Source organism: Dreissena polymorpha, chromosome 4 (genome assembly GCF_020536995.1).
Source record: "Dreissena polymorpha isolate Duluth1 chromosome 4, UMN_Dpol_1.0, whole genome shotgun sequence".
Classification (NCBI taxonomy): Eukaryota; Metazoa; Mollusca; class Bivalvia; order Myida; family Dreissenidae; genus Dreissena; species Dreissena polymorpha.
In genome coordinates this window covers 7,358,675-7,382,483 of record NC_068358.1, presented here as the reverse complement: position 1 = coordinate 7,382,483, position 23,809 = coordinate 7,358,675, and the positions used below count along the sequence as shown (strand labels likewise).

The window sequence follows — 23,809 nt, the reverse complement described above, 5'->3', positions numbered from 1 at the left end:
CATTTTATAAAGGTGATAATAAGTATATGTCTTGAAACTTATTTTCCATACATGTCACGCAAAATATACATAACTCATGTCAACCGTATATAACGTACATAGAGCTTAAAACAATGCGAGTATATGAAGTTTGAAATGAGATTATGGAATTTAGATAATCCAGAGCCCGATTGCTTTATGCAATAAATGATCTCAAGGTGATAGGTCACACGCCACTGTTAAGACTTCCATTCGCAGTCGGTTAATCGAACTCAGATTAGGTGACCTTATTGAGTTTACTTATTTAGCCAGTTCGGCGTGGAGTAAAGACGATGTAGGGCATCGAAGAAATTGAATTATTAGACTGAGTTTGATTCTTTATCTAGTGCTCTGACACTTCAATTATATTATTGTTTATAATTTACAGTGCATAATATTGTATCCTGTGTTTAAATGCCACAAGGTTAAATACGGTCGAAGAAGTGCATGGAAGTGGTGTGATTTAAATAAAATATTGAGGAATAGCTTTTGTTGTTGTAATAGAAGCAACATCAAAAAGGTTAATTGTGTATTGTTTTATCGTATTTTATTTTATATTACTGTATTCTATGTTGTTAAATATTATAGTATTTTATTACATTTGTCATGTCATTGATTTTATTTAGTGCTTATTTTCACCTTAACATAATACTTATCTTATTTCACCGGTGTTCATAATATGGCCTTTAACGCTTAGGTATTGAACATGACGAACCGCCTCGCGCCACCACTTCTGTTGCCTCGTAGGACCGCGACGGTCTCCTTCGAGACGCACGGGGCCGGAAGTCGCCAACCATCTCGACTGTCGCACCTTGACCTGACAGTTCCGGTACGCCAGACTGGGTCGCGACTAAGTCAGATCCAAGGGAGGACGTCTCGATTGGATGACGACCACTTCTTTGACAGCAGTGATGGTAGATCCTTAAATTGATAACCTTTTCGAAACCAATCGGTGTGCAAAACTTTTTTTTTAAATCGTTTCAACAAAATTCTGATATGTGGCTTGAATTTTACTGAAAAAGAAAACGCACTTTACTTTTACATAAAGTACATGTATGTAGTCATAGATGATATGCGGACCTATACAATTAGCCCTACTACACGAACAAAAAGTATACAATGGTTCGTATTGCTTGTTTTCAAAAAAATGTTTCAAAGAACTCATTAGTTCGTACTAAAGCTTGTCCGTGTCGTTCAGATGAAAGCAGTTCGCCCTCTCGGCGCCCCGCCCCGTTGAGAGGGTCCAGTCCACGAGAGAACGCCGGAGTGAAAACATACAAGAAGATCTGCAAGAAGTACAAGCTGATACCAATACAGAAGCTGGCGAGACAGCTAGGAAAAGGGACCATCACGGCCAGCAACTTGAACATGAGTCCGAAGGAGATAAAGGCATTCTTTGTCGCGCTCGTGGTATGCTTTTTATGATCATTTTTTTTTCACTTTTTATATTGTTAATGTTTTTTTTTTTACATCTGAACGGTATACAATAAATCCTCAAAATATAAATATAACGGATAACATCGCTGTAACAAAGGCTTAAAGAACGTAAACGAAGACATCAATGGAGAGCCTTGTCATTTGTGAATCGTCTTTTACCGCGTCAAATACCGTAACTGAGACGACATTTAACCGCGACGTCTATGCATAGCTTTCAATTCTGACGTGTCTCTTTTGAGTTAACAATCATTTTCAATCCGAAAAACAATCATTTCGGATGTAATTTAACGTGAATAATTAATCAGTCGCAATCGAGCATTTGATGCTCCGTACTGATGGTCGCCATTGACATAACTATTAAATAATATTTCCAACTGATATTTGGCGTTGTTTGTCTGTGCTGTCGATATAAGATTAACTTGATAAGCTATGCGAACTGTGAGAAAGTGTAATTTATAAGGACCTCAAGATGTGCGACAGGATAAAATGCTTACCGCTTATTATCTCATTCAACAAATTTATTATCCGTTTCAGTGAAATGGCGATTTATCTGATATGATAATTCAAAAATAGGGTGAACATAGCTATCAATTAAATACGGCATAGTGTATACAATTTGAAACGTGTTATTTTTATGACAATAATTATTTACCGTAAGTTTTATAACATTGAAAATAAATAATCGAAAACAGGTATAGGAAAAGCGGTTTAACGTTATTGATTTTTGATAATTACAATTACTAAAACATACAGCAATACTTGACCGAGCATAAGATACTAGAATTTCTAAGTGCAGAGAAAGCTTTGTATGCACAACGATGATTATGCAAAGTGAATTCATGCATCATTTCAAAAGTTATCTTCCACAAACCTTAAAATCAGTTCAACAAAATGAAGAAGCTATTGGTTTAAAATATGCAATTATTTAAAGTACATAACAGCTCGATATTTACGTTTGAAATCCAGTAACTGTCCATTGAGTGTTTACTTGTTCAAAACACTCATTTTTGTGGTATAAAAGGGGATGTATTCGATTACATGTGAAGTGTTATTTCATGAAACGCGACCCTACCCATAGAACTTTGATTAAGGCAGTGTTATAAGGTGTATTGACACTTGTATACAATTTAATCAAAATTGTAAGACCTCTTATAATAATGCGCTATTAGCTGTTTCAATTTTTCATTTTGTAACCTAATCTATCCACAATTCACGGCATTGAAGCCTTCATTGTAAATCGTCTAATTATTTTGATGACAAAATGTAGATGTTATACCCGATTAATTTAAATAACTGGTTAGTGATAGATAAGTGATAGAATAAAAATAAAAATATCCGGAAATAATTCTCCTTGTCTTCCCACTGGCCCGACTAAGGTCGATTTTTTTAGAAATGTCATTTTAATTGAATTTTAATGATTTGTCACATTCATCAGAGCAACTCATCGAAAGAATATATGAAGATAAAAAGCTGTTATTATTAAAGGGACCTTTTCACGTTTTTGTAAATTGACAAAATTTAAAAAAGAACGTTTCCGATTCGCAAATGTTCGTTTTAGTTATCATATTTGTGAGGAAACAGTAATACTCAACATTTACCATGCTCTAAAATATCAATTATATGCTTGTTTGACGATTTAAAAACATGAACATTATAAAGTATTGAAACACGAAACAATTTAATAATTTAGATAGTTCTGTTGTTGCCGTTACATTTTGTAACACTGCGAGGATTGCTTATATAAAGTATAAAATTCATCATTTTTTACTCCGTGTGTCTGTGGTTCGATCCCAGTTGCGGGTTACTTTTTTTTCTTTCTTTAATTGTATTCTTGTTTTTTACATGAACTTTTTAAATCCATTTTTACAGTTTTCAATATAAAGCATTTGATGACAAACTTCAATACAAAAATCTGTGAAAAGGTCCCTTTCATAGTAACTTTAAGGCTTACATACTTTACTTTTACATTTGACTCAATCGTAAAACGTAACATTTAATTATGCTTTATTGTTTATGGTCAACAATATGTATCTCCATTGTTTAAATAGAGCGAACATGTACAGAACTACTAGTATATAACTTGACAATATATATATAACCATATGTAAACATAGACCATGAAATACTTGTCCTTATTTCTTATCATGGCCTGAAGTAATGTATGCCTTATTTTAGTTATTTATACATTTTCTTTTTACCACGTTTTGTGTTTCTTATTTATTTTCAGGAATACTATATCAACGACAGTAACCATAAACAGGTAACTGTAATCAGTAATATTTTATCAAACGTTTTTTTTATTGAAATCGCAGTAGTTTCGGAACAAAAACAACAACAACAACAACAAACCACCGACACAACTTATGACAGTTTTGCAGTCGGTTAGAAGTGAGGTTTATACATATATTTTCCAACGTACTAGTAAATCATTAACTGTGTGAAAATAGACTAAAGCTTGAATACTATAATAAGATGATTTAATTTTTTAGAAAAACATATGCAAAAGGAGCAACTACAATACTGCGGATAATGTTATCTTATCTTTCTGGATTTCGGATTTGATATCACTATAAAAATTACACTGTTAAAATAGCATACACATTGACGATATTGTTTTCGATGAATTTGTTTGATCGTTTAGCGTATCGATCTCTGGCATGAGCCTTCATAAAAGTATTTTTAAACACAAAGTAAAACTAAGTTTTCATACTTCTCTATGTCTGAAAATACTCTTTATTCTTAAGAGTTATGATGTGTTCGTAAATAAAGACAAGAGACCTTTAATATTAGATGATCCTACGACGTAGAATCCATGTTCATGGACTCTTATGTAAGACACATAATGTAACTTTTGTTTCCCATTCAGCATTTTGTTCAACACTATATGGCGTGTCAAACGTTGCAAAATTCAATGTTTCCATATGTATGTGGTATATTTGAATATGTATGTTCTATATTGCCATTTGTTTTTGGTATAGTTGCATATATATGTTGTATAAATTCATATATATGTCCGATATTTTCATATATATGTTCTAAAAGTTCATATATGTATGCAATATTTTGATATATATGTGGTATAATTCTGATATGTGTGTGGCATAATTTTCAAAATATTTGTGTGTTCTAAACTTTCATATGTGTGTGCAATAATTCCATATGTTTGTTGTACAATTTTCATATATATATGTCCTATAATTTGCATCATGGGAAAAATTTTAACGGGTATGACTAAAAAGCGGATATGGTTTTTTTCGAGCGTTAAGTGCGTCTATGTGTCTTCTTCACGAATGAACCGTCACGATGAGTTCTATTTTTCACATTAAACAGGCGCCCATTATCCCTAATACCTGGGTCTATTCGGCTTCAGCCTTATTCGAACCAAAATCTACCGGGCTTTTTCGACCCTATTTTTAATTTAACATGTTTTTTAACTTAAACACCTTATCGTTCTCCATCTCGAAGGCGCTCACATGATAAGCACTTTTTTACGAAATTCTAACAAATAAACTGATCGAACAAATTCCGATCGATTCTCGTAAAGTTTACTAAACCATATACCGCCATAAGATATGTTAAAATCGTTCTAAAATTGTTAATAACTTAAATATTAATTAAATTGTATTTGTTAAGTTTCCTGCAAAAACCTTCACCTCCGAGGTTACATTCCACGAGGATGATTGTGATTCCGTCCGATGAAATCCTTTTTTTCAAATCGGTATGATTGAATAGCGGGAAGTGCCCCTTTCCAATGACAGGGTTTTCTATAAACGGAAAGGGCCTTTTATTTTGAATATTTTCCAATAGATACAACAGAAATGTACTACTTATATAAATAAATAACCCATACAACATTATTGAAATTTCAGCTTTAATATTTATGAGTCCTTTTCCTTCCACATAAAGCCCTTTACGCGGGATTTAGCCATCTCCGCTTTTCAGCCTAGCCTGTTCAAAATATTTCCCATGATGCAAATTATAGAACATATATATGAAAATTTTACAACAAACATATGAAATTATTGCACACAAATATACAAGTTTATAACACACACATATTTTGAAAATTATACAACACAAATATCAGAATTATACCACATATATATCAATTATTCCATACATATATGAACTTAAAGAACATTTATATGAAAATATCGGACATAAATATGAAATTATACAATATATATTTGTTATGTAATACATATATCGGATTTTACCATATATATACGAATTTATACAACATATATATGCAATGATACCACACACAAATGGAAATATACAACATATATATACAAATATACAGCATACATATGAAAACATTGAATTGTGCAACGTTTGACACGCCATAACACTATTCGAATGGTTGTTGATTTGTTGCTTGATAACCATAGCTTTACTCAAATGATTTATATATTATATATTTTTATATCTTAAAGTTTTTTCTGGTAACATCTTTTTAGAACAGATTTGTTTGAATCAAAAACGACAACAGAGCGGAAATGTCGTCAATAAGTCGCATGTTCGGAGTTCAATGCTGATTTGTGAAACGTTTTCTCTCAGCCCGTTTTTCGCAATGCGCCTTTATTCAGTGCGCATTCGTTACGTAAGCCATTCGACTCAAAATACAGTTTACCCTAAAACCACAAGCTAGGTGTCGACTTTTTTTTTAAATCATTGTATTATGTTATGATCAGCAGGGGGAGAGTGACGCCCTGACGACGCTCGTGCTCGATGGCAACAACATGGCGACCACACAAATCATGTTTGTGGCTGACTTCGGGCAAACTCACTCGTTTCTGACAGACCTGGTAAGATGAAATACCATATGAAGCAATTAGCCTACCATTATGTGGGCATTGGCCAACCAATATGTCGCAATTGGTCAACCACAGATTGTTGATTTTAAGAATTATAATCAAATAGTTTTCCGAACCAAGGAAGCAATAAACAAGAAATAATTGCTTGAAAACGCATTCGTTTCTTTGGATGCAGATTCTGATGCAGGGGTCGTATTCCAGAAGCATTCAAGTTCAATTTTATTATTATCCTTAAATTGGAAATTTTTCTTAAGTGTTTAATTTCCTATTGCAATGGTTTCGCATCAAGAATATATCAAAATAACACCATTATGTCAATGTTATTTTAGGAATACCAAAAAGAAACATGTGATTCCTTACCTAGTAAAGAAATACAAAACATTGTAATTTTGAACTTCAGTGAAATTATTTAAGAAATCACTTAAGATGTTTATGGAATACCACCCAGATCATGTTTTCGATATTTCTGATTTCTGTTTTGCTGCAATTTTACTCGTTGTATAGTATTGTTATATTAGTATGATAAAGACTGTATTAGAAACAACATCGATGATACTTGTTAGAACGATCAACGTGATTGAGATTTGTATTTCTTATTTACAAATGAGCCGTGCTCTAAGAAAAGTGGGTGTAATAAATATGCGTAAAGTTCCGTCCCAGATAAGCCTGTGCAGTGCGCATAGGCTAATCAGGGAAGACACTTTTCGCCAAAATGGATGTTTGCTAAAAAGAGACTTTCTGTGAACGAAAAATACCATAAAGCCGATACTATCGTCCCTGATTAGCCTGCGCGGACTGCACGCACATGTATTAAAACCCCTTTTCACAGAGCACGATTCAAATGTATGTTACAGTCTCTCGGTGGATGCGGACTGTGTTCTCACGCTCTGACGGCTCTTACACGGTTCATCACCAAAGTACAAACCATACATAGACTAGACATAAGCAGTAAGTGAAATTAAGTTGTACATTTTATTGACGGCTATTAACCGCGCATACTGTTTTGTATCTCAGACATATTTTTATATTCTTATTCATGCCGTTTGCATTCTCTTGTATTTTAGTGAATGCTAAATGATTTGAAAAAAGTAAGTCTTGACAAATATTAACGGGTTATTATTTTTGCAGATAATAACATAGGTGACGTTGGTCATGAAGCCATTGCAGATCTTATTCAGGTGAGTGAATTTTTTTTTAAAGTAAGAGAGTTAAAGGATAATATGTTAAATGCAAGTCATTGCGCATTTAAAATGGAAAATAGTGAGTGCATTACACACATCCACATATCATGCATGTTTCAAAAAGCTTTAGAGTGTTGTGTTCCAACTAACTCAACATACCCTAGATTTTATGTTAACTTTTTTTTCTTTTCGACTTCGTGTTTTCGAAAAACATTGCCACATTCTATCATATTCGCAAATTGAATTTTTACATTAAAATATATGTTTCAAATAGTTTCTTCTCATCGAGCATCATCGTGAAAAATAACTTGTGTTTATTAAAGAAAAGTTACGAACAAAAACGTGTTGATGTCCTACTTACCATATTTTGTAGACGTTAGTGGAAACAAATTACTTTGCCTTAATGGATTTAGATGTTTTTAAACGAGCGGATTGATCTAGCAATTAACGCGTTATGATTTGTAAACGACTTTCGAATGTCCAAAAACGATTACGATAATCCTCTTACTAAATTGATTTAAATAACATTGTTAAAGTGTTTTATTGCATTAACCTTAAATCACTCTTGACATAATCATTAATAGCTAGCTGCGTTGCGTCAATAAACGAAAAACATTGATTTAACTCGGCATGCGTATTAAAATGAATGTTAATGGCTTTGTGCAACATTAATATGCGTGTTTCCGTCAACTTGATGCTATAAAGCATATACAAAATGTACATTAAATCACACGACGCGAACATGTGGTTTTACAGACTTTATTTAATTTAAAACAAGTGCTCATTATTTTACCATGCGTCATACAATTGCAGAACAGCAACAGTTTAGAAATCCTCATTCTTCGCGGGAACAAACTTAGCGAATCTGGTGTGCAGTTGGGGAAAGCAATAAGTGAGTCGCTACTTTGAGCAGGTTATTTGAATAAGGAGAGTTTTGAATATACGATATAAAATAATCCAGCCAATGTCTAGCAACGTCTGAACAAAAATCATAGTCCACATTCATGTAAACATGTCATGACATGCCTAAAGCAGCTCATGTGAAAACTGCTCAAAACAATACGTGATATGATATCAAATTCAACCAAAGGTTTAGCGTGGCATTAATTGATACAATATGTGTTAATAATGCCGTACAATGGTCTCTTTCGACACTTTTCCATGCTGGAATTAATTATGTATTTAATTGTATGTATTTTTATTTCTCTTAAATGTGGCCTTTTAATTGAAAGGAAACATAAATACATGATGCACTAGAACAAACATGTTTGTGTTACAGGTGAAAACACGATAATGAAATTTCTTGACCTCAGCTGGAACCATATTCGAGGAAATGGAGCAATCGGCATTGCCAAAGGGTTGGCGGTAGGTATGCGTAGGATTGATGACCAGTCCTTGACCAGTGGCCTCATGTCAATGATCCGGTAACATGGAATGTCTTTCAATTATATAACCTGAAGGACGTCTGTACAGTTTATTAGACGGCGTTGTTTTTAAACGGCTTTGATGAAAACCAGTAAGAGACAATCTTAAATTTGGAAGCGTTGATACTGAATAAAATCTTATTCAGTTTCGTACCAATCTCATTTAACATTACTTGTGTGTCTATACATTTAACAACGACAATAGCTTTCTGTATTGTTTATTAAGAAATGACTGTCATACATTGTACAGAACAATGTTAGGCTAGAGACGCTGGTGCTGAGCTGGAACGGGTTTGGTTACGAAGGGTGTGTAGCAATGGGGAACGCCCTCGCAAATAACACAACTCTAAAGTCGCTCGACCTGGCTAACAACCGAATACATCAACAAGCTCTCTTTGAACTGATGAAGGGCCTAGAGAAGAACAAAACATTAGTGGTACTTAAGGTATGCAACCAATGCGTTGTTTGCATTATATCATTTAATGGCAAAAACAATGTCGCGAAAAAGAAACGATTATGAATCTCTATTCTGTTATCACTAACCATACTTGTTTTCAATTAACATACCCGCAAATTATTTTTTACACACCTAGTACGACACTGTCAGTGTAAACTTTTATTTCATAAATTAAGCAAATGTGAAAAAACTATGGTTTGTTGACTCTACATACATATAACGACAGCTTGGTGAAAACCCCATAACTGCTGCCATGACGAGCGTCTTGCTCGCCAAGATCCTGAAGGCGAAAGAGAGCAACCTGATGGAGCTTGACCTCCAGGTACGTGTGCCGTCTTATGCCATCTTGCGTTAAAGATTGGAGTAAGAAAAAATGATAAACCTTGGATTTTGATCTCAGCTCTGTGGTTGTCGATGTTGTTTTTTTTTTGGCTGTTGTTGTTTGTCTATTTAAAACTATGTTTCTAATTAAATGTAATATAGTTGTTTCAATAAGACGATTTCGCATTTCCGTTGTTGATTATCTATTAAGGATTAATAAATATATTTGTTGTCCCTATTTATGTTTACATTTTATATTGTTTTATGTTGTTATATACATGTATTCTAACTTTGAATTAGCATATTTATGAGATAACAATTCAAAATGTTTTACTAAATGACTTTCAACACCAAGCATAACAAAGTTTCATTTCAAGTTTAACCATAACAGTATTACACTAATTGAAAACGTGAAATGTTACCTTACCAACTGAATTTCTTCTTATTAGTGGTGGATATAAGCATCGCCTTGTGAACACGTTGCTTTATGCATATCCGTAAATTGTTGTTATATATTAACCTGCGCAGTTAACACAGGCTTATCAGAGACGACTCTTTCCGATTTTATTTTACGTTTGAAGGGCTCTTCTCAATCAAATTTAAGCGGAAAAAGTGGTCCCTGATTAGCTCCTGCATATTGTGACGAAATTTAAGTACATGCATCTATATAATAAACGCGGATACAAACTGATATTTATTAAAGCTTTTCTTCGGTGGTGTACAGGGTCTAGTAGTAGACAAGGAGTTTGAAGGAATTCTGAAGCAAATACAGGACGAGCGACTGTTCTTCACGAACTACGAGAGATCCCTGCCTCTCCACAAGGGTCCGGTCAGAGAGATCGACCCCGAAAACGTGTTCAACGTGGATCCCTTACGAATCCTGAAGTACATGAAGGAGCATCTGAAAACTATTCACCTCTTCCTGAAGGTGGGCATCGATGGAGAGCACAGGCTTAGCAAGGAGGAAATGAAATTCGCCTTTGAGGTACATTAATTGCGTACATTTGTTGAGATGTGAGTATAAATGTGTAATCAATTTTAATTCGAAATCAATTGTTAGTACTATGCTTTTTATGTTGAATAATAAATCGGCATAAGCATAACACATTATAACAGTACAGCCATATTTTCGTATGCAAAATCTTTCAGAAGGTTGACATGAATAAAAATATCCTTCTTTTTATTGTCTTTCTCTTATTAAAACTTAGGTTTGAAAGATGTAACAATTATATGATACTTTTCTGATTTGCCCTATTGAACGTATAAAGGACAGACAGTAGAAGATTGGGTAATATTTAAGCTGTGTGATGTTGATCTCCGTTTGTAGCGAGACGGTTATCCCATAACTGACAGTGCTCTTGAGAAGGTTATGAAATACCTCACTGCGAACAAAGACAACCACGTAGAATTAATGTAAGTATTGTCTCACTGCGAACAAAGACAACCACGTAGAATTAATGTAAGTATTGTCTCACTGCGAACAAAGACAACCACGTAGAATTAATGTAAGTATTGTCTCACTGCGAACAAAGACAACCACGTAGAATTAATGTAAGTATTGTCTCACTGCGAACAAAGACAACCACGTAGAATTAATGTAAGTATTGTCTCACTGCGAACAAAGACAACCACGTAGAATTAATGTAAGTATTGTCTCACTGCGAACAAAGACAACCATGTAGAATTAATGTAAGTATTGTCTCACTGCGAACAAAGACAACCACGTAGAATTAATGTAAGTATTGTCTCACTGCGAACAAAGACAACCATGTAGAATTAATGTAAGTATTGTCTCACTGCGAACAAAGACAACCATGTAGAATTAATGTAAGTATTGTCTCACTGCGAACAAAGACAACCACGTAGAATTAATGTAAGTATTGTCTCACTGCGAACAAAGACAACCATGTAGAATTAATGTAAGTATTGTCTCACTGCGAACAAAGACAACCACGTAGAATTAATGTAAGTATTGTCTCACTGCGAACAAAGACAACCATGTAGAATTAATGTAAGTATTGTCTCACTGCGAACAAAGACAACCACGTAGAATTAATGTAAGTATTGTCTCACTGCGAACAAAGACAACCACGTAGAATTAATGTAAGTATTGTCTCACTGCGAACAAAGACAACCATGTAGAATTAATGTAAGTATTGTCTCACTGCGAACAAAGACAACCATGTAGAATTAATATAAGTATTGTCTCACTGCGAACAAAGACAACCATGTAGAATTAATATAAGTATTGTCTCACTGCGAACAAAGACAACCACGTAGAATTAATGTAAGTATTGTCTCACTGCGAACAAAGACAACCATGTAGAATTAATGTAAGTATTGTCTCACTGCGAACAAAGACAACCATGTAGAATTAATGTAAGTATTGTCTCACTGCGAACAAAGACAACCACGTAGAATTAATGTAAGTATTGTCTCACTGCGAACAAAGACAACCATGTAGAATTAATGTAAGTATTGTCTCACTGCGAACAAAGACAACCACGTAGAATTAATGTAAGTATTGTCTCACTGCGAACAAAGACAACCACGTAGAATTAATGTAAGTATTGTCTCACTGCGAACAAAGACAACCATGTAGAATTAATGTAAGTATTGTCTCACTGCGAACAAAGACAACCATGTAGAATTAATATAAGTATTGTCTCACTGCGAACAAAGACAACCATGTAGAATTAATATAAGTATTGTCTCACTGCGAACAAAGACAACCACGTAGAATTAATGTAAGTATTGTCTCACTGCGAACAAAGACAACCATGTAGAATTAATGTAAGTATTGTCTCACTGCGAACAAAGACAACCATGTAGAATTAATGTAAGTATTGTCTCACTGCGAACAAAGACAACCATGTAGAATTAATGTAAGTATTGTCTCACTGCGAACAAAGACAACCATGTAGAATTAATGTAAGTATTGTCTCACTGCGAACAAAGACAACCATGTAGAATTAATATAAGTATTGTCTCACTGCGAACAAAGACAACCATGTAGAATTAATGTAAGTATTGTCTCACTTCGAACAAAGACAACCATGTAGAATTAATGTAAGTATTATTTGGCAATATTTAATATTTTCAATTTTCCGTTTAGCTAAGTATAGCAGGATACAATGATACAATTTTAGTATTAATTTTAAAAACTTAGCCATATGACTTCTTAAAAAACGTTGAGAAAAAAGTATCGAGGATGTACATTTGAATGTTATATACGTAGCACTTCATATTTAATTTGTTTTTCAGTGTGTTAATAACGTCTTAAGTTGTCAACATACAATAAGATAAACAATATATATTTAAAATTTGACGCAAAAATTGTACAGAACAATCGTATTTATGTCAAACTAACCTTACATAATGCATCTAGGACTACACCCGGACAAGATGATATGACTCTATTGTAAGGAAGATTCCTCACTGGCTCTATATTTTTGTCTGCTTCATACCTTAAGCTCACCTGATCCGAAGTGATCAAGGTTAGCTATTCTAATCAGTCGATGCACGGTGTTGTTATTGCTAATCATGTTAATTACAAGAACAAGATGGTTGGGTGGGTTGTTTGTTCATTTTGCTGTTGCTGAGGATGGTGATTTTCTGTAGCTGAAGATGATGATTTTGAGAAAAATTAGGAAAAGATTAAAAAAGATCATTACAATAATTATGTACTAATTTATTTTATAATCCTTAACAACAAATATATAACACAATGCACGGTGTGCAGTAACAACGTCTTGTTGCAAGCAAAGTGGTAACGAGCTTTGCGGTAGAAAAACAATTAAGGCTTCAAACCAAAGTTTACAACAAACTGCAAATCCAAGGATCTCGGGTTGTATCTCCGATCACATACTTTTCTATGGTCATATTCATCTACCTGCGAAGTAATCGGCAGTTAGTAGTACACGTATGTGCACTTAGAATGTGTAAACCAGTTATCACAGGAAACATGTGAATTGGTCAACTTATCGCATTTATATGACTGACTAACTGATAACAACGGCAAAACACCCAACTAAGCAAACAAAATAATTTTCAATATATACGATATATGGACCGAATTTTGATTTCAAGTCATGTGAGGTAATACAAAATATTTCATTATATCATATCTAAGAAAGATATTATTATAACCATACACGTTATATTATAGTTATTGAATCATCCTTTAACCTGGTCATAATATTTATCTTTACATCAAACGTTGATGAAACCAGAATGTGTTTTAAACCAGATGACAAGTTTGAGCCTTAGACAAAACATTTTAAATTCTAAATGTGTCATCTTTGTACGATAAAACTAGGTCATAAAGTTGAACTTGAATACATCTCTCGAAGTTCAAAACTGATTCATTTGAATAAAACATCTTCTATGTTACCAGTTTAAAGTGATATGCGCATCTAACAATAAATGTCATGTTTATAGGTGTCTATCGCAACCGTTGTTTATTTTTGATGTTTTCACTTCATATACACATATATTTGTTAGTGCAGCATCAACATACTAAAGCAATATCCCGGAAAGAAAAAAATTATGCATTTGAATATCAACCGTAGTTTCGTTTTGACAGCTGACGACAGAAATGATTCGATGTACGATGTGAATCTAAATTTAGTTAGAGTGCAGTTGTTCACACGACACACGAACACTAACTCCGATCCTAATAAAAAGACAGTTCCGCTCGAGTTAGAGGACTGTACAGTCATGTACAATATCGAATATAATATTAGTAGCAAGATGAGTTGCAGATAATTTGTCAATACCACATTTTAACTTACCCTTTTGACCTGTTAAATTCAACGGTGAAAAATGCCCATAACTATAAATATTTGACGATTGTTGTTTTTTAAACTCACGTGAGCGCAGTTATATTGGTTTTTTTTCTTGGTGCTGTGGTTGAGCTTATGCTTCATATGAGATTTTATAACTTCGCTTGTTAAATTTATACAGTCTTGTTTTGCTTTATATGTCGATGCACTAAGTGTTCCTCTCTTAAAACGTATTTCGTTCCTTTTACTGTTGTGAAGATGATCGACCAGGCTTCCTTACTATATGCTGTTATATTTAGTGCTGATATATTTAGATCATATTCCTATACTTGACAATTTCATCTTAAGTGAACCATTTTACAAATTCTTGTAAGACATACAATGGACCTAGAACTTGCACTCTGCATATTTAAATATTGCATGTATGTTTTCTTTAAAACAGTATGATAATCTTATTGATTTGTAACATCGTTATGATCATCAGACATTTTAGCGAAGTACACTGCGTCCCTTGTGATTTGTTTCCTATATATGTCAAAATATATATTGTGCTGCATATAGAAATGTATCTGCCTATATTACTAATTAACATATGCAAAATGACATGGCTAATAGTATTGTTGATTTTCAAAACAGTATATACGTCGCTTTGTAAATACTAATTTAAATTAATAAAACTGTCAGTAAAAGTCATGTCATTGCGTTCAAGACAAAGCTTAATTAGTTTACTTTTTTCATTTCATTGTTTTCTGTTTATCAGGGAAGTTATTAAAGGCAAGCGACGGTTAAAACAAAGCCTTTTTAATGAACAAGAAGAAGCCTTATTAGGAGAACAAGAAAAAGACAAGAAATCATCTCAACCGCTTGCGGTCGCGGATAGCATTCCGCGAGAAGAGAAAATACCGCGGAAATTACCTCCTTTGAATGGACCTAAGATGAAATGAATTTGTCAAGTAAACCTTTAATGTGGAAATACCAGTTTATTCATGGCCCCCGAATTTGCATTCGCACAGTCTGGTCAGTGTCTACACTGACCGCTGATGACATCACTAAACATGACGTGTTTAGATAGCGAACATTGTAGCTCCTGACCAAACTGCGCGAAGGCAGAACGCATTTATAGATGACGCGGGTCTAATTATCTGCACTCATACCGACGGGATCATCTCTCATGATAATGATTGAATTGCTGTTACTACAGAAACAACCAAATAGAAGATTATCAACTTTAAATTCGCTGAAGTTGATATAAGTACATATCGATTGTTATGCTTATCGTTGGAAAAACGTGTTTCGTTATTATGTGAAATTGTTGATTCTAATACAGTTCGCGTTTTGTTTTACTTTATTTGTTATATGGACATGAGCAACTTCAACAACTCCTGCTTCCTATCAACTTTATTCTGTCATAGACGTCCAGAAACGTTGTTTACAATAAAAACATCAACAAACAGTTTGCTTAATTTCATTTGTGTGCACATGTTTTCTTCAATTTTCAAATCGTGTAATTTCATTTGAATGAAATATTACTGTTTAAGTATATACTTTTTTTTAAACAAATATATAAAGTCACATTATTTTTTAGTGTCATGGCTTTCAATTGTACACTCATTCTAGTCGTTTAGCCTTTTATATGAATTTTTCTGTCTCTATAATAATGCATATTGTATTGTTATTGTTCTGCACTTTGATAGCGTCGTTAATCTATTGAGATCTATCGTTACACGATATCCACAATGAATCTGTTTCGTCGATTTTACACCATGTACAACATGGTTTGTTTATTTGTTGTATAAACAATGCATGTCCACCATTTTGTTTTCACCATTTAATGATTTCTCTGATATGCGATTTATAACTAAAATGTGTTTCTATATGCGTTGTATGTGTGCAGTATACACAAATAAAAACGTGTAACAAAAAAATTTAGCATCGAACAGAGTTTCCTCTCATTATGTTGGTGGTGGTAATGATGGATCCAGTAACCCCATCTGTTCCAAAAGTAATTTTGACTGACCTGAAACAAAAACAATCTAAGTTTATTTTAAAATACTAGGGTGAACTGTAAATTAAACGCTTTTCTTATTTTCTTACTTGTATAGTTAATCCGATAAATTATTTCTATGCACTGCAATTCTTTGCAAGCGATCTACGGACCAGACATTTTCAACTGCGTGTGCAGGTTAATTTTTTTTTAATTTTTCCTTATATACAAGTAAGTCAGAATGTCTGAATGCGTCAAGGTGTAATGTGTGTGACATTTTATTATTATATTTGTTATAATTAATCAACTAGATCCATACTAGTACTTAGACTTAAACACGTATCAGAAGCTTGTTGTTAAAAAATGTTTTCGCTGCGAATATGTGTGTACTATGAACATTAAACGTTTGACCGATTATGGGAAACTAAGCATGTGTGCCTCGTTCTGGAAACCTGGGCATGATGCATGTGCGAAAAAGTGGTCCCAGATTAGCCTGTGCAGTCCGCATAGGCTTATAAGGCAGGATAATGTCCACTTGTATGGTATTTTTCGTTTAAAGGAAGTCTCTTCATAGTAAAAATCCAGATTAAGCTGAAAGCGTCGTCCCAGTATAACCTCTGCGGATTGCAGAGACCTATCTGGGCCGACGCTTTACTCACATACATTAAGCCCTAGTTTCCCAGAACCATGCTCCAATGTCGCCAAGCACCCTTACGATTGTTTTATTGGCTACTTTACAATTATATAGGCCTTAGCGGATATTTTTTTATTTCTGCACCATTTTTAACAAACAAGATTATTGTTAATTTATTATTAACATCAACTCACAACAGTATTAAAACTAAATTGTAGAATGAAATGTGAAGCAAGCACATCATAGTATTTATAAAAGAAATACGCTTGTTATTCGGTTATAACATTTAACTACTACAGCTGAAGCCATTCACCAAAGGGTGAAAAAAGAGATGTATAAAAATAAATGATCGGTTCCATTTCCATTAGATTGTGTATTTTAACAATAAAAGCAGTGGAAGTATCCCACAGAGATATGAAGCAGAACTATGAAATATTCAATTTAATGTATGCTTAACATAATTTAAACAGGTTGAGACCCCAATAGCAAAGATATGCATTCTGATCAACGGACAAAATGGTGTCGTTTTATTTCGGAATTCTGCCCCAAGCTGTTTTTAAAATGAAAACCATACCTTTTTCGGCTATTGTAGTGTATATGCATATGCGTATGGGTGATTTTGCAACAGTGTGCCTTTTTTCTCTTTCCGCGTTGAAATCCTGGCATAAACCATTTGAAGTGAAGTGCCTACTTTGAAGTGCAAACCATAATTATATGTATAATGCTTAATGTATTCTACATAGTATACATGCAAATACCTACCACTTTTTAAATGATGTCTCTTCTTCCATATTAAAGAACTCAACACGCTGGACAAATGTTGTAACGCCTTTGCAAATAACGCATGTATGTTATGAGAACTCTAAAAGCGTGTAAATTGCATTAATGTTATCAATCACAACAAGCAATTAACAAGTCATTTTACACAAAAGCTCGAGGCCCATATATATCCTAAAGCACATACACTATTATTCAAAAGCACTCACATTAATATCCAAAAGCACTCATATAAATATCCAAAAGCACTTATGTCCACTAGTCTGAGCTACGTACATGCAAACAAAATCCATGTTCAAACTATACAGGGCGGAAAATTTAGCATATCAGAAATTTCCTCTGGCGAATGTAATCTAAGATCTCGTGCACTTAAGCTTAAATAAAACGTGTTTCGTCTAGTCCCTAATACAGAACATTTGAGTTTTACAAATATTTCGTCAATTAAATTATACAAAGTTTGACATAGAACAATCTTTAAGAGAACATAGGCACATGCTGGCTTATAAAAAACCATAAAAATATGAGTCAAGTTCTGAGGAAACTGGGCATAATGCATGTGCGTAAAATGTCGTCCCAGATTAGCATGTGCAATCAGCACATGCTAATCAGGGACGACACTTTCCGCTTTAATGACATTTTTCGTTAAAATGAATTTTCTTCATAGCAAAATTCATTTAAGGCGGAAAGTGTCGTCCCTGATTAGCCTTATCGGACTGTACAGGCTTATCTGGGACGACACTTTATGCACATGCATTTTGCCAAGTTTTCTCCGAACGCGACTCATATAATGGCATGTTTCTGACTGCCGTTGTGAAACAACGTCTATAAATTGAGTCTCGTTCTTCGAAAATTGGGGTTAACTCATGCGCGTAGTGTCATCCTAGATAAGCTTTGCAGTGCGTATAAGCTAATGATGGACAAATGTTCCGTTCTAATCGAATTAAAAGATGTCTATTTAAAAAAAGAATCAAGTTTATGCGGGAAGTGTTGTCTCTGATTAGCCTGTTCGGACTTCACAGAATAATCTAGAATGGCACTTTACGCAAATGCATTTAGACCCGTTTTCTCAGAACGAGGCTCATTCAATCACGGTATCAGCTCAACTGATTTCTTTTATTCATCTATGAGTTCAAGTATTCATTGGCTGCCACTTTTTTAATTTGTCCTGAATATGAGAAACGGCGGCAGAGGATTGCATTTCTTTGCGATGCTCTAGACTAATCGATAATTTCTGAGCTAGTTTCGACTCTCCGCCCTGTTCAATCAACTCTTGCATCATTTTTACGCTACGTTTGAAAGCCGGATTTCCGGACATCTTTTTCGCCATGAGTCGCGAGAGCTTGATGCGCACTCGGCCAATCTCCGTGTCCTCTATGTCAACATCGCCTTCTTGGGCCGCGTAGAACTTGCTCATCTTCTTTCTGTGTTCTGTCTGCGCAGCCATCAGTTCTCTAAAGAAAATCATATTGCATGCTACACAATGGTCGATAGTCTGAGATTATAGTTGAGCCTCGAATTGGGAAAACGGGGCTTAACGCTATACGTAAAGTGTCGTCCCAGATTAGCCTGTTCAGCCTGCACAGGCATATCAGGGACGACACTTCCAGCCTATACTTGATTATGGTTTAAAACTAACAAAACACAAAATTCCATAAAAGCGAAAAGTGTCGTCTCTGATAAGCCTGTGCGGACTGCACAGGCGTATCTGGAAGGATAATATACGCACATGCATTTACCCCACTTTTGATATAGACTCATACTTTAATTAACGAACTTGAGATGTCTCTGATTACCTTGCTGAGTGGAGTATTGCAGTATTAAAATGTTTACAATTTGTCTTAAATTAAATACTGAAACAACAAAACAGGTATTTCTTAGTTTTGAAACAAGTTTCATAGTGCTATTTTTTTAATGCTTTATAGTGCAACACGTTTTAACTAACTCTTTAATACCTATTTTCAAACGACAACAAGCTCAATATCATTAATTAAACAAAAATTGTGTGTGTTTAAGTTTGCATTACGCTCAATTAATCAGTGGCTAACAGGACATCATTTTTATTTTTTACAAGCGCAATATCTGCTTCTTCACTGATGATGAAATAGTTGGTACAAATAAATACTCTGCGAGTACCCAAAGTCGATTTCTCCATCACCATCGACGTCTAGTTTGTTTATGAGCATCTCGATACACTTGTCGCTGAGAGGAATGTTCACCATCTGCAATGAAAACAGCTATGTGTTTGTGGACGGTACACGGCGGCTGCACTGAGTAGTTGAAGAGAATTTGCAACGGACAATTCAAAGGAAATAAAAAAAAACAACTTCAAAGTATATACACATTTAGCTGTAAATTGTTCATATATGGGTGAATAAATGGGTATAAGAGTGTACGACTTATACTCTGTACATACGATACTATTTAAAGAAATAGATCTGTTCGAAAAACCGCCCAACTATCTCTACGCAAATGATAAAAAAGTGGTAGTTGTTCTATATATAACGTATGTATGAAAAATAGCCCACCTAATACTTCTAAGATTTGTAAACGTCACCGACATATTAGGGTTATTATATATGTTAATATACTCATAGGTACCTTTTCACGAACCACACTTCATTTTAACATTTTATTTCTCTACATTTCAGCACATGAAAAGAATGAAACAAAATCTTAAGTCCAGTTCTTTATGAGCAATCAAATGACTATGAGCTTCTTATAAAACAGTTGTGCCAGTTTAAAATGCGTCTTGCAAAGTTGGAGTGCCACAATATACCATCCGTGACCGCGATACGATGTTTTCGAATGTCCATGTACAACGAGTCATAGAAAAGCGAAGAATAAATGATACGCACAACAGAACTGCTATATACCAAGTGTTCATATTATTTTCAACAAACTGAATACATGTGCACAAGGTATTTGGATATGAACTGTAAAAAAAGGGCAAAGAGTAACGTTTTGTTTTGGCGGCCATGACAGTTCTACATGATGTATTGTTGCAGGATACTTACGCAAATCAGCTTAATGTTGAATTTCGTTTTAATTCTATTGCATTTCAGCATGTTTCAGCATCTTTCATTAGTTCAAAAAGTATATTTGACAAGTCAAAGCTCATGAGTTCGAAAAATTGTTCGTCTGGCATAGAGTATTTTCGAGTTAATTCTTTATTATGACGTCGGGGTTTATGCAAATCAAATTAAAAGTATGTTCATAAAGTACATTTGAAAGCAAATGGTTCTTATCTTTTACAAAGCACGTGTATTAATCTCGTAACGGCTAAAAGACAAAACGTAGAACACGGTTTATTACAACACTATTGTTTAAGCGTTTTGAAAGACATATATATATACGACTAAACATTCTTTCAATGTCTCATTTTCTAATTGATTTGGGTGGCAGTATTGTTGCCGTAAAATACGCCGGTGTCAAAGGTGTCCTGTTCTGACAAAACTGGGCATAATGCATGTGCGTAAAGTGCCGTCCCAGATTAGACTGTGCAGTCCGCACAGGCTAATCAGGGACGACACTTTCCGCTGAAACTTGATTTTCGGTTAGAAGGGACTTCCTTCAAACTAAAAATATCATAAAAGCGGAAAGTGTCGTCCCTGATTAGCCTGTGCGGACTGCACAGGCTAATCTGGGACGGCACTTTACGCACAAGCATTAAGACCAGTTTTCTCAGAACAAGACACAAAGGATACTACACAAAACTCGTTCGTTAGCCATGTACGAACAGTCAATTCATGTACACCACTTTAAGCTGTTATCGTTTAAATGAAGTAGCTTCTTAACAATCAAGTCAGGGCGGAAACTTTCTTCCATGATTAACCTCTGTGTACTGCAACGGATAGCCTTAGAAGCAACTTTACGCGCATGTATTTCACCAAGTTTTTCCAGAACTCGCTTCGATTAAACGTGTTACCCGGAGTCCATTGCGGATCTCCTCGTGGTCGAGAGACTTGCTGCCGTCCTTGTCGAGCGCTGCAAAGAGGTCCATGAGCCGGAAACCCATCAGCTTGCCGAACTCCATGAGGACGATGATCGGATTCTCGTCCATTAACTGCTTCTCGTCGTCGTCGTCACCCCGCTTGTCTTGGCCCAGCACCTGAAAGGGTCACGGTAAATACCACAACCTTAGCGTAACAAAACAAATCTGCATCTTTTCAAGAAACGCTTGTCGTGGCCAAGCGCTGTCAGGGTCACAGAAAAGGTCGCCGACTAAGTTATACAGGGGCAATTTTCCTGCAATCACGAGAACGCTTTACGACAGTACGGTGTACTGCACTGAGAGGTCGTGTGACCTTCTGTAAGAGTCATCGTACATGTACTTAATATGGTTGTTAAATCATGAAAGGTGCTTGCACTTTCCCTTGCATAAAACTTCCTAAATTATCACTCTGTTGTGGCAAGAGAGGCCCATGCCACGTGATGGAATTTAGAAAACTGTATGCGAAGAAGGTTCTTATGGCGTCCTGTTATGCCAAATAACTGTTTGATTTACCTACGATGTTTTCTCAGCTTACCATATTTTATTCCAATAGAATTTGAAAAGAGTTTGTCTTAGTTTGTACAGTAATCAAGTAATCACATAGACACAAACGGATTCAGCGATTGTTTAGCAAATCGGATATTAGGAGTTTCGATTACTGTCAATAGGGTTTTAGTAGGTCCGGAAGAATGGGCATGGTAATCAAATAGCGTACACCAACCTCCGCGCAGAGATTTGAATGGAACCAGCATAGCTGGATCAAACCCCTGCCTTCATTACCAATCACGTGATGATAGCCTAACCCCGTGGTACGATAATTTCACCGTTGTTAATTAGACTTTTTTTATTTAGGTAATGTATTTTAATTATGAACCTTAACTTATACACTATTTTCAAAATATAAAAGAATATAATTCTGTTTTTTATCATGTTATACTCAAAACACACAAATAAAATCTTATTAATTCTGGTAGAATTGTCTTGTGATGGCAGAGATTGAATGTGAGAGCAAGGAACGACAACAATGCATGCAGATTGAGCGTACGCAATCAATAAAGGCCGATTCGCCCAATATCTAGTCAACATTAAACTTGAAGCAGTAAATATTTCTTCAAAAATAAAAACTTTTTTGAAGTGCTTCAATGTCATATACTTCATTTATCGGTACAATTACTCTGGCGTTTAAAAATACTAAATGTTATAGTGGAAGTTTTGTTCTATTGATATATTCCGTAATTTGCACGTCGATAGAAAACAGAAAAAAAAATCATTAATAAAGGCTGTTATAACTCACCTGTCCATAAACCACTTTGATTTCCCTCATAACCTCTAGCTCCCCAAGGAGAGCAATAAATGCGGGCTCGACTAGTTGGTCCTTCAAACAAACAGGTGTAGTTATATATGCATCTTACCATATAAATTGGGATGTAATTGTAAACATTATATATGTACACAATTATTTTAACGTAAAAAGGGACTTCGTTGATTTAAGTATATTTTATTAAAAGTCATTTTTACTTAAAATGTAAGTTTTTTGGGGAAAGTCTTATCATGTATTTAATAAAGGATCGATAGGTTCTTATGCAATATGATGTACATACTGTGAGATCCAGCTCTTTGATGGCAAGATTTTTCGTGTCTTTAATGAACTGTAGTAACATCATGGCACCGGCTGGAGTTATAGGATTCCAGCCTAACTAATATAAAAACGAGTTTATTATTTTAAATAATGTAAGAGAAATGAAGCTGATGTGTTCTCTGGTAAAACTGGGCTTAATGCACGCGCTTCAAGTGTCATAGCAGATCAGCCCGTGCTGGGACGACACTTAGCGCACAGGAAATAAGTCATGTTCTACCACAGCACGGTTTAAATGTATGTTTCAAATACAAAAACACAAACATACCTCTATATTAAATAACGCAAATAGTTTTGCACAAAATTTGATAGCCTAAATAGGATTTTGAACAAGGTAAGATAATTCGA

The 23,809-nt window shown here is 34.7% G+C and overlaps 2 protein-coding genes across 2 annotated transcripts in view; one reads left to right on the top strand and one right to left on the bottom strand.

The window, feature by feature from the left end:
* Positions 1 to 724: 724 nt before the first annotated feature.
* Positions 725 to 15,932, top strand: LOC127877049 (leucine-rich repeat-containing protein 74B-like). Its single transcript, XM_052422652.1, has 13 exons — positions 725 to 932; positions 1,217 to 1,428; positions 3,683 to 3,715; positions 6,150 to 6,263; positions 7,127 to 7,220; positions 7,401 to 7,450; positions 8,267 to 8,345; positions 8,733 to 8,818; positions 9,128 to 9,322; positions 9,561 to 9,656; positions 10,380 to 10,640; positions 10,983 to 11,068; positions 15,200 to 15,932. The coding sequence occupies exons 1-13, from the start codon at positions 725 to 727 to the stop codon at positions 15,381 to 15,383; spliced, it is 1,698 nt and encodes a 565-aa protein (XP_052278612.1). The 3' UTR covers positions 15,384 to 15,932.
* Positions 15,933 to 16,319: 387 nt separating this feature from the next.
* Positions 16,320 to 23,809, bottom strand: part of LOC127877241 (leucine-rich repeat-containing protein 74B-like) — a 28,112-nt gene continuing 20,622 nt past the window's right edge. Inside the window, exons 10-15 of the mRNA XM_052422927.1 lie at positions 23,427 to 23,522; positions 23,120 to 23,200; positions 21,760 to 21,942; positions 19,968 to 20,053; positions 19,125 to 19,285; positions 16,320 to 16,456 (exon numbers count right to left, since the gene is read on the bottom strand). Of these exons, the coding sequence (XP_052278887.1) occupies positions 16,392 to 16,456; positions 19,125 to 19,285; positions 19,968 to 20,053; positions 21,760 to 21,942; positions 23,120 to 23,200; positions 23,427 to 23,522 (672 nt within the window). The 3' untranslated portion in view covers positions 16,320 to 16,391. The remainder of the gene's footprint in view (positions 16,457 to 19,124; positions 19,286 to 19,967; positions 20,054 to 21,759; positions 21,943 to 23,119; positions 23,201 to 23,426; positions 23,523 to 23,809) is intronic.

Bases quoted from the DNA above. Each gene is read 5' to 3' on its own strand.
- LOC127877049 (XM_052422652.1), top strand. From the start codon at position 725: ATGACGAACCGCCTCGCGCCACCACTTCTGTTGCCTCGTAGGACCGCG. The intron at 7,221-7,400 runs GTAAGTGAAATT...TTATTTTTGCAG, and splicing joins ACATAGACTAGACATAAGCA to ATAATAACATAGGTGACGTT. The intron at 10,641-10,982 runs GTACATTAATTG...CTCCGTTTGTAG, and splicing joins AAATGAAATTCGCCTTTGAG to CGAGACGGTTATCCCATAAC.